This window comes from Hypanus sabinus, chromosome 25 (assembly GCF_030144855.1).
Source record: "Hypanus sabinus isolate sHypSab1 chromosome 25, sHypSab1.hap1, whole genome shotgun sequence".
Lineage (NCBI taxonomy): Eukaryota > Metazoa > Chordata > Chondrichthyes > Myliobatiformes > Dasyatidae > Hypanus > Hypanus sabinus.
In genome coordinates, this window is record NC_082730.1 from 34,492,843 (window position 1) to 34,504,927 (window position 12,085).

General features: G+C 37.0%; 1 protein-coding gene across 1 annotated transcript in view; it reads right to left on the reverse strand.

Annotated features, from left to right (window-relative positions):
- Positions 1–3,599: 3,599 nt before the first annotated feature.
- lmod1b (leiomodin 1b (smooth muscle)) overlaps positions 3,600–12,085 on the reverse strand; it is a 30,742-nt gene continuing 22,256 nt past the window's right edge. Inside the window, exon 3 of the mRNA XM_059950440.1 lies at positions 3,600–5,525. Coding sequence (XP_059806423.1) covers positions 5,499–5,525 — 27 coding nt within the window. The 3' untranslated portion in view covers positions 3,600–5,498. The remainder of the gene's footprint in view (positions 5,526–12,085) is intronic.

The window sequence follows — 12,085 nt, forward strand, 5'->3', positions numbered from 1 at the left end:
GCACACCAGAGCCTTTCCCCACAAGAGAAAATCTGCAGATGCTGGAAATCCAAAGCAACACACACAAAATGCTGGAGGAACTCAGCAGGCCAGACAGCATCAATGGAAAAAAGTACAGTTGATGTTTCGGGCCGAGACCCTTCAGCAAGACTGAGTTTTTCTGCACATTTTGAAAGCTGCATTGTTTATTTGTATAAAAATAATTAACTAAGGTAAATTTAGCCTTTGTGCTGGGAGATGCAAATCTGTGGTAATATTTTGACCATGAATTCAAAGTGATCCAAAGGAAAATAAACATACACATTTCTTTCGTCTCTGTTCCCCTGAGTTTGTTCCTTCTCCTGATTTATACTAGTCACATCATTTGCTATTTTCTTTCTGTTTTTATTTTACCAGTGGTAACAAGACAGTGAATTGGCCTTCATCCCATAATTTGACATGGCAAAGGAATGAACATTTGAGTCGTAGAAAATATGCCCAAATATAGGCATTTCAGTGATACTATCTTTTCCTTCTAATCTCGGAGCAGTTTTCAGGAACTAAGTTATCAAACTGAACGCTGTGATGAAAAGAGTGTGAGGCAGTGCAAAGTTATTTCATTTCTGAAATGAACTCATGCGTGTTCTAACAGTGAATTAAGTATTGGCTTAAACATGTCTTTTTAAGCCTTCTGCTATTTTCCACTTTTTACCTCTTAAGCAGATCACAAATCATATAGTTCTCTCAAGTAGGACAGTGAAATCACTTGACTATCCATGAACTCTATATTGGGTCGGAAGAAGGGAAAGTCATTCATAAATGAAGACCACAGACTGTTTACTCAACAGTCTGATTATCATCCTTGGAATTTACTCAACTGTGATTAAAAAGCTAGAATAATGCAAGGTTGCAATTACCTGACTTAGTTAATATTAACCCTCTAATGTGCTATGGTATCCTCTAAATCATTGAATGAATGTGTAAATGTTTCTTCAGTTACATTGTACAAGTAGTCCAGTTACATTAAATTTCAAAGTGTAAAGATTGTGCAAAGTAATGCCTCTGAAATGTCGTTCTTCCAGAACCACAGCTTCCCTTCCACTATTTTAACAAAGCCCTTAACTGCATTCATCCATTTTGAGTACAGTTCCAGCTCTGACCAATTGTTACAACAAGGCCAGTGCAAGCTTGAGGAACAGCACACTGGTTATCTGTCCCTTCAGGGTCAAATAATGAATTTTGGGTAACTTTTCTCTGTCACTCTCTTTAAGTTTGTCTCAGCTTGTTTGCTCTTCCCTCCCTCTCTCTAAGTAGAGGACATTCCTAGGCTGACCTGACAAGCATGATTTCTTCATTTACATTTCACAACTCCTACAATCATTTGGCTATGTCTTTTTGTCCATGTTCTCACTCGCTAACTTCTCCATAGACTAGACAGCTTTGTTTACAGCTAATCGCCTTAATCACCCGAGTTTTATTCTATCAGAGATGTTCCCCTACCCCACCATCCCTGCATTTTAATGGACTTTTTTTTCTCCTTTAGACTTGTGATGAAAGGTCTTCAGCCTGAAGCAAACTCTGCTCCTCCTCTCACAAAAGTGGCCAGACCTGCTAAGTATTTCCAGCATTCTCTGCCTTTGTTATTAAAGATTAAGCAAGGTGTGATTCATGATTTAGTTTCCTTATTTGAAACATTCTTTTTTTTAATATTGAAAGCTTTCATCGCATAAATGTTGTTGTAAATTTTGCTGGTGTTGTTTATTTTTCACAGGTTCAGAGGAACAATGAGTGAAGCTGAATTAAGTTATTTTGCCTTCTCCAGTTAGATGATCACTGTCACCAGGTGCCGATATGTCGATAATTCATTTTAAAAAATCAGATAACCAAGGATAAATTAATATCACATTTCTGTTGTTCTTTGTTTTCTTTCTTGTACCTTATCTGTAGACTCCTTGGACATAATACATTATTATCAATTTTTAAGCCCTTTTTCTTACACTCTTCAATATCAAACAAATTCATTATCAGAATCAAATAAGTAGTGAGATGGGTCAGAAGCTTGTTTTTCAGGCAAGCATGAAGCCGATTTGAAAAAAAAATCTATGGGTTGTGATACTTCCCAATTGGCATAACGTGAAGGGTTTGTTTTCCCATTACATAGATTATACCCCTCATATTCCTAAAGGGCACCTTACTAAAGTTGCACAGAGAATGATATCCAAAGAGGATTGGGGATATAGAGTTACAAAATACCATTACTCAACAGATAAAAAAGCAAGTGACCTCCCCTTTGAATGTTGTTTCTACTGGCGGCTTTTAGTTACCCAACTTACTCACTACTGTATCATCCAACTTCAGGATGGAGAAGTGTTTTTTTGCCCTTTGCAACGATGCTAACTGTAGCATTGGCAAAGTAACAAGATACACCGAGAAATATAGACGGTAGTTCTGTTTGTTGAAATAGGCCCCCTAGCCTATTAAGCTCCGTCAGCCTACATACCACAACTGACTGGTTGGAGCACTTAGTTACTATCAGGTAACACATCAATTCTGATAAACCAATTCAGGAAAGCAGCTGTTTTCACTTAGTGCCTGAACTCATTCTTAGGATCTTCGTAACCAAGTGACTATTTTGAACTACAGCCACTATTAGTAAATAGTTGCAAAGAATTAAAGGGCGTTTTTGTCAGGAAAACACATTTATCGCTCGTGGCATTTCAAGCTACTTCACTACTAAATTGCTTTTTCAATCAACAAGCAAAAACTAAGTGATACTAACTATTTCTCTGCATGTTCCTTGTATTTTTGGTAAAAGAGATTAAAATGTCTTTAGGTTCCAGTTTCTTTGTACAGTTATCATATACTTCATTCAAGGAAAGAATTGCAAATTGTTTGTGAACATTTCTTTTGAAGTTGTAAGTTGATAATATCCAAGTTAAATTATATATGTCAAGGTTTGGACATGCCAGCTATATTGCCTGCAAACTAAATTTCCTAGCACCATGGCATTGAGTGAAAATATTTGAAGCAGCAATATGTCCAGGTTGGTGTACTTTAAGCAACGTTGTACCATAAACACTAGCTCAATGAATCTGGCAAGCCTAATTATACTTACATTATGATGGAAACATGCCATAAACGTATTAGAAAAATGTTTATAGAAATAGTTTACATCTCATATTCCAGCTACATCTGACTGTGCAGAATTTATGAATTTTGGAATTTTAGTATCTGAGTTGGTAAAATTCCAAGTTCACATGTTACTTGGTAGTCAATATTTTGTGCACATTCAGTATTCGATGATAAACTGAGCGTTTTCATCGAAGTTCGTAACAGATTATTACATGGATACTTTTTTTTCTATCACTTTGAATGTTTAATTCACTTAAAATACATTAAAAGGACAAGAATAATTTGGATCTGGTGTTAAGGATTTCATTTTGTGAGTTATTATTACATACTTCCTGTTATGATTTTACATATAAAAATAAATGTGGTTTGATATTTATAAAGATAAACAAAGGATTTTGCATTAACACAAAACTTATAGAACACGTCATAAGCATAGGTTGTTGTAAAGCCAACCATTGAGTGAGCAGTAAAACAGACAATTAGTGAGATGAGAAAAAATTATGCTTTTAATTAGAAGAACCTGCAGCCTTTGCATCGTGCTGATAATTGCAGTCTTGGTGATGTATTTATAATATTGGAATGGAAATTACGTGGTTGTTTCCTTGCTCATGCAAAACATGATTGGATGTCCATATTAAGCATACATTTACATTGTACATATTAAACCATTACACAGTAAAACAAAAAGGACAAATATTTACAATTCCTGAAGGATTAAGACATTGCTCTTATTTTTTTAACTAAAAATAATCATTGCAAAAATAACTATGTTGCCCAGAAATTATACCAAGTGGTGAAACTTCTTAACATGCTAGACAATATGATTTTCATGACAAAAAATATAAATTTAACAAACTTTTTTGGGATCTTCTGTGCTTCTGATGCAAAATACACAGAGGATCACGTACACATTGGTATCCAATGGTACACAGTAGTGGGCACTACCTCTGGGACTTTCAGAGATGTATGATCGGCTCGTGCCATTTTCAAGCTGCTCTTGCAGAAAGATGCTTTCAATACACCTGTGCAAACTGCTTCTGGGCATCTTGCAATAACCTCACAAATTACTGCAAAAACTCAGCTTGGTTCCCTGTAACTAAAATATTTACCTCCTCCATAAGAAACTGATCTCCAAGTACACACTCTTTGCCTCAATCTCTTCACTCATGACTCTCCCAACCCAATTCCCTCTATCTCTTGATCTGATCCCACCCAACACTAACAGCCAATAGCCAATCCCATCCAATCTGTCACAACCAATGACCACTTCCCTTAACCAATGACCTCAGCCCCAATTAGAATCTTCCTAAATCAACCAGATGACTGACAATTGCAACACCTCCCTCTGTTTACCATTCCCTGCGCTACCTCCACACTACTACCAGCACTTGGCAGCTGACCTTCCTCCAAACATTCTTATAATCAATAATCCATAGCCCTTAAAGCTTAACCCTGGGCCACTGTCCCTCACATCTCCCAGGATCGAGCCCTGACCTTGATCTTATTATAGTTATTTCATTTGCTAGATGCTATAGAGTGAATGAAGGGAAAACTGTTATCTTATGAGGTCTTCCTAAGTTATTACATTTCCTAGCATCAGTCCCACAAACAAAGTCACCATCGGTAACTACTTAGTTTGTCTTGGAAAGATTTCTAGGCATTAGACTTTAATCTTACAATACCCTTTTCTAACAGGACAATTTAACAATCATTAGATATTTCTACCTCTGATCTTAGAGGACCAGCTTTAAAATTTCACTATATGTGTAAAACTATCAAGCATCTAACAAAAAAATTCTTCTTTACAGGGGGGATAAGGCGGCAGAAGGTAAACAGATACATGTTGAACTTGGATGGCTGACGAAGCAGCTTATAATTGCAGAAAATCATTGTTCTATGGAAGGAGGAAATTTAAAACTGCGCTTGCAATTATTGTGATAAAATAGAATTTCAAATCAAATACTTGAATCAGATTGCAATGTAATCAAAATAAGCATTCTATAAAAGAAATGAATTCAAAGCTGTAGTAAAACCTATATAGCGTAAAAGATGGCAATGAGGAATTCAAAAAATAAGTAGTCATCAAAAAATCATCTGGAAATCTGCTATTTATAGAACTCAAAGCACTGGAAAACTGAAGGCATTGTCAGAAATATGTAGCTATGCAAGTTCATAAGAAGATGGAGAGAAGAGATTAAGCAATATATGTTGGAAGATGCATTCAGAAAGATTGCTATTCTTTTACAAGATTGCAAACTTTTATAGAACAATAAAAGTCCTTCAAATGATCTGGATGAAGATAGCAATGAAAGTTCTGTCACAATAGTGAATCTGAGTCATGTATGGATTAATGAGGCAAATTCAACAGCAGTCAATGGCACATCTTCTTACCGCAACAGCTTTGGAAGTTCAACCTAAAATCAAAAAAAAAACTGACATCAGAAAATCCTTTCAAATAATATCATTAAATCAGCTTAGAGATCATTGTTAACTAAAGCCTTCTAAAAACATGTACGGCTGAACTTATAGATCAATAAGAGAAGATAAGACAGTGATAAAAAATTGGAACCTGACAGATGCAGATTTCTTTAAAGGATTTGAAGCCAAATATAATAATTCTAGATTTATAATGTATAAGGAATAATTGGGAGGCAGTACAAGGTGATGATCTTACTAAGGGGTTCAGTAGTCTATGAAGTAACGAGTGTAAACTTCTTTAACAGTTCAATTGTGTGGATATTGCTGAGTGAAGCATTGTCTTTACAGCTTGGACATGCGTTTCGGAAGTCTCATCTTGCATTCAGCACTTGATAAGTGTGGCACTTTTTGCAAAGGATCAGAGTGTCTATGAAATGGATGGCAGGAAAGTGGTGCTTCAATAATCTCAGAAACCCAGGCCAAAAAATGGAAATTATAGATAACATTTAAATTTCTGGGACAAAATGTAAGTACTTTTAACAGCAAAATCTGCTAATTATTTTTTACCCTGAGGCAACAAAGCTTAGCAATCAGTGAATTAATTTTTCATGCTCATAAAGATTGTTCGGCAATGACCCACGAAGCCCAAATATTTTGACATGCCTGCTGCGTAAATAGTAATTAATTAGTTAAAGCTCACATCGTCACAGTAACCTGTTCGCAAATTGTATCAGTTCAATGCTACAAATGAAATGGAGGAACAGGATGTACTGCGCATATGTGCACATCAGATTTGTCCTATAACAACAACGTATGCTGTCCTTCTCACCATTATTGATGGAGCACAGTATGGCTCATTGTCTCTTACAATATTTGTGTCTATTCCATATAATCGGAATAGTCAAGGCAGTTTCTTTTTAGTTTTTTTTTTGCCTTGGTTTGATGTATTAATTGACACTGACTCTGACATAGTTCATTTGTTAGAAGGTGGTGTCCTCAAAGAATTTACGTATATGACACTTGGTAATTTTTGCCTTGACCCATGAGCCCTTTGATCCTTTCAGCAGATCACAGTTCAGGAGCAGGACCCAATGTCGGATTCAGGGGCTCCCCTCAGTGTAAATGAAAGTCTGAAAGCTGATGCAAGAGAGCAAGGGTACTCCCACTATTTTCTTTTCGGCTTCCATTCATCATCTTCACTGGATTGTAGTAAATAATAGCTCACAAAATCTTCTTTTGGCAAAACAACATTACCAAAATATGCAATACCTATCTCTTGTACAGTATTTAGAGGAAAATAAATCATACTTAAGAATATTGTCCCTAATGAAAAGCTAACTGACAAGATAAATTCTATTCATATTTACCAGCCCATACACTATTTATTAGATTATAGTTTGTATTTCTATTAAAGGGAATACTGAAACAAATTATTAATGTTGTGAATAATACTAAAAATAATTACGATCTTAATTATCTTGTGTTGTGAACGAGAGGAATTCATGATCAGCCATAACATCTTCTAGCATTCTGTTTATTTTAAATGCACTTAAAACTATATTTCTGAGCATTCTTTTCGGCTGTCTTACATGCTAGTATAAGAAAGTGAAATCTCAAAGGAAGGTTCAACTTTCCTACTTAAAATTTACATTGGTCTTTATTTTGCGTTTGTATGCCTTGGATCACATGGATTAAATTAACAGGGTTTACTGGAGATTCAGTGTCACTCCACCCTGTCACTGAGTTTAGTTGATGTTTTGGGCCGAGACCCTTGACAGCGCTTCTCCCTATAGAGGAAGGGTCTCAGCCCGAAACGTCGACAGCGCTTCTCCCTATAGATGCTGCCTGGTCTGCTGTGTTCCACCAGCATTTTGTGTGTGTTGTTGTTTGAATTTCAAGCATCTGCAGATTTCCTCGTGTTCACTGAGTTTAGTGCTGACTCGTTTTCTGTGGACCCAGCTGGGGTTTAACTTACTGATTCTCTCTCACCTTGTTGGTAACACAGCTTTTGTATTGGCATTTTGTGGACTGGGAGAGCGAAAAGTGTGTCACTGTGAGGTTAGGGTGAGAGTATTCAGGCAGTGGGGAAAATCATCCCTCTTGTGCTTCTTGATCTCGTCACTCAAGATTCAGTGTCATGCAACTCTGCCACTTTGATCTGGCCCACGCCTTCATTAACCAGGACCAACACTTGCCTTTATTGGTTCTTCTCCCTCCTTACACAAGTCATTGGGTTTCTGGGGATGTGGCCAGGGTTAAGTGGGGTGCACCTATGGTTAGTGGGCAGACATTAGGATTAGATTTGATGGGGTCATTAGGTGTTTGGATCTTTAGCTACTAGACATCCTCGTACAGCAACCCAGCCAGGGTTGATCAGGCCTGACTTGTGTTTAACCGATGGACCAAAACTATAAAACTGTATTTCTGATCATTGTTTTTGGTTGTCTTACATGCTAATGTAAGGGGTGAAATCTCATAGGAAGGTTCAACTTCCCTACTTTAAATTTACATTGGACTTTATTTTGCCTCTGTATGCCTTGGATTGCAAGGGTTAAATTAAGGCGGTTTACTGGAGATTTAGTGTCACTCCACCCTGTCACTGAGTTTAGTGGTGCCTTGGATATTACATCAGGGCCAATGGCATTCACCACTTCATGCACCTTCAATTTCCACTTCTGGTTCAGAGAAAATAAAAAAAGAAATTATATTATAGATAGGGTAGGTAGGGTAGTAAAGAGAGCTTTTGGTACTTTGGCCTTTATAGATCAAAATATTGAGTATAAGAGTTGGAATGTTATGGTGAGGTTGTATAAGGCATTGGTGAGGCCCAATTTGGAGAATTGTGTACAGTTTTGGTCACCGAATTATAGGAAGGATATTAATAAGGCTGAAAGAGTGCAGAGAAGGTTTACAAGGATGTTGCCGGGACTTGAGAAACTGAGTTACAGAGAAAGGTTGAATAGGTTAGGAATTTATTCCCTGGAGTGTAGAAGAATGAGGGGAGACTTGATAGAGGTATATAAAATTATGATGGGTATAGATAGAGTGAATGCAAGCAGGCTTTTTCCACTGAGGCTAGGGGAGAAAAAAAACAGAGGACATGGGTTAAGGGTGCTGGGGGAAATGGTTAAAGGGAACATTGGGGGGGGGGGGCTTCTTCACACAGAGAGTGGTAGGAATATGGAATGAACTGTCAGATGAAGTTGTAAATGCGGGCTCACTTTTAACATTTTAGAAAATCTTGGACAGGTACATGGATGAGAGGTGTATGGAGGGATATGGTCCAGGTGCAGGTCAGTGGAACTAGGCAGAAAAACGGTACGGCACAGCCAAGAAGGGCCAAAAGGCCTGTTTCTGTGCTGTAATGTTCTATGGTTCTATTGCATTATGATTGACATAGCATTTAAAGAGAACAAGGCTTTTATTGGCTTTTTCTTCCATTCCTTTTGTCACTGATTTAACCATTTTCTAAATCAATTGAAATATAATTGTTTCTATTCTTGGCCACCTGAATATGCTAAAGGATTTTATGGGCAATTAATTTCTTTTGAACTGTAGACACTATTTTAATGTAACAGCCAATTTGTAGTCAGCAAGCTCCCACAAACAGAAAATTATGCACAAAAAATTCTAGGCAATTCTAGGTAACAGTGTAGAGTTGATTGACTGCAATGTGTTTGAAGGTGCATTCTTTCAGATGATATGTCAAACTGAGTCTTGTCTGCTTTCTCCCACAAAAAAAACAATATCAAATGTCCTGGTGATCTGCTTTAATGTTTTTAATTAAGTGATAAAATGCCAAGCCCAGGGATAATTTTTGTACAGTACTTCATAATAATGTTAATAGATTGTTCACATCCATCTGAGAGGGCAGATGAGATTTAAACATTGTGTACAGGCTTTCTATGTTTCTATATTCTTATAGTGGTGTATGTCTGAAAGAAGACACACATCAAAACATGGATTAAGCTTAGCTTACTTTGTAACAGAAACACAATTTCAATGACCACTCTATCAATAAATAACATTTTTGTTCTTAGCAAAATAAGCTGCCCTATGAAATGGTAGACACGCGGCCAATCACAACATTTAAAAGACACTGCACAAGATAATGGGGAGAGAGGGGGTAGTTAATTTTTTTCTATTTTAATTTGAAGTTCATTCCGAATTTATTTATTTGTTGAGAAAATGGCGAGGAGTAGGCCTTTTGGCCCTTCAAGCCACAGCATCCAGCAATTCCCCGGTTTAACCCGAGCCTAATCATAGGACAATGACCGATTAACCTATCAACCAGTCCGTCTTTGGACTGTGAGAGGAAATCAGAGCACCTGAAGGAAACCCACTGGGTCAAGAGGAGAGCATACTAACTCTTTACATATGTACGTGGAATAATTGGCAAAAAAATCTTTGGCTAATTATCTTAACATGCACTGCATCTAAAGACCCATATTTTAATACCATTTTCACAATGCTGTTTGATTGTATTCCATTCAGAAGCTCACTACAATAATATGGTTTTTCAATTTAAAATGAATGATGAATCTAGAATGATTTAGAACATTAGACTAATGTGGCTTGATTTTGCGCTTAGAAAACACAAATGCATGCTATTGTGCTGATCCCAAATGTGTTCCTCTCGTCCTTTACTAGATTTATATAGCCATATAACAATTACAGCACGAAAACAGGCCATCTCGGCCCTTCTAGTCCATTGCCGAATGCTTACTCTCACCGAGTCCCACCAACCTGCACTCAGCCCATAACCCTCCATTCCTTTCCTGTTCATATACCTATCCAATTTTACTTTAAATGACAATATCGAACCTGCCTCTACCACTTCTACTGGAAGCTCATTCCACACAGCTACCACTCTCTGAGTAAAGAAGTTCCCCCTCGTGTTACCCTTAAACTTTTGCCCCCTAAGTCTCAACTCAAGTCCTCTTGTTTGAATCTCCCCTACTCTCAATGGAAAAAGCCTATCAACGTCAACTCTGTCTATCCCCCTCATAATTTAAAATACCTCTATCAAATCCCTCCTCAACCTTCTACGCTCCAAAGAATAAAGACCTAACTTGTTCAATCTTTCTCTATAACTTAGGTGCTGAAACCCATGTAACATTCTAGTAAATCTCCTCTGTACTCTCTCTATTTTGTTGACATCTTTCCTATAATTCGGAGACTAGAACTGTACACAATACTCCAAATTTGGCCTTACCAATGCCTTGTACAATTTTAACATTACATCCCAACTCCTATACTCAATGCTCTGATTTATAAAGGCCAGCATGCCAAAAGCTTTCTTCACCATCCTATCCACATGAGATTCCACCTTCAGGGAACTATGCACTATTATTCCTAGATCACTCTGTTCTACTGCATTCCTCAATGCCCTACCATTTACCATGTATGTCCTATTTGGATTATTCCTACCAACATGTAGCACCTCACACTTATCAGCATGAAACTCCACCTGCCATCTTTCAGCCCACCCTTCTAACTGGCCTAAATCTCTCTGCAAGCTTTGAAAACCTACTTCATTATCCACAACACTAACCTATCTTCGTATCATCTGCATACTTACTAATTTACCACCCCATCACCCAGATCATCAATGTATATGACAAACAACATTGGACCCAGTACAGATCCCTGAGGCACACCACTAGTCACTAAATTTACCTCTTTGATTCTATAATGTTCTAACAGTTTCTTTAATTCGACCTTCTTTCATAGGCAGTTCTTCTTTAGGATTGCAGTTTCAATCCCATGCAAATTCCCCAATAGATGCTCTTTATAGTTTGCAATTGAGACCTTCAGCTGTGATGATGAAAAATGGTTTCTTGGTTGTATTTTTAGTGACATCATTCATTTTGTTGCCAACGACGAGACACAAAAGAGCTGTTCTGTTTAATATTGGGAATCTTAAGTGGTTCAGAGAGGACATGATGTACACACATATTTTAGTCAGCACAAGAGCCTGTGGTTGGCAAGTTATTAATAATTGTTACATCAGCTTAAGAGCTTGTACAAGTACTGGGAGAAGAAGCTTTAGGTCTCCTAAAGCTGATTTAGAGAATGGAGAAACTTCTTAGTGGAAAAAATGAAAAATATACCATTAAGACAATGATAGAGAAAACCATGTAAGGAATTTAGAACAATTATTACCACATGGGAAAATACTGAGTAAATTAATGGGACCAAACATTAACAAAATTCCTTGGAGCTAATGGTCTTGCATTGCAGATTTCCAAAGGAGAAGGTTACAGAGATTTTTTTTTAAATTAGGCTTTATAGTGGCAATGCAAGGGATATACTATAAATTATATTGTATATATCTTTATTTTAAGAAAATTATATGACAAAAATACTTTGGTTATTACAGAAAATTGTAATATTTCTGAAACCACATCAAAGGGTTTGAACATACTGTATGAACCTAAAATATAGAAACAAGAGTCTGTTCCTCAGCTCCTGAAGCCACCAATGATCATCTCCTGGTTTGTGCCAGTCCTTATATCCCTCAATCCACTGAAATCTTTAAAAAATTAGGTGCAAT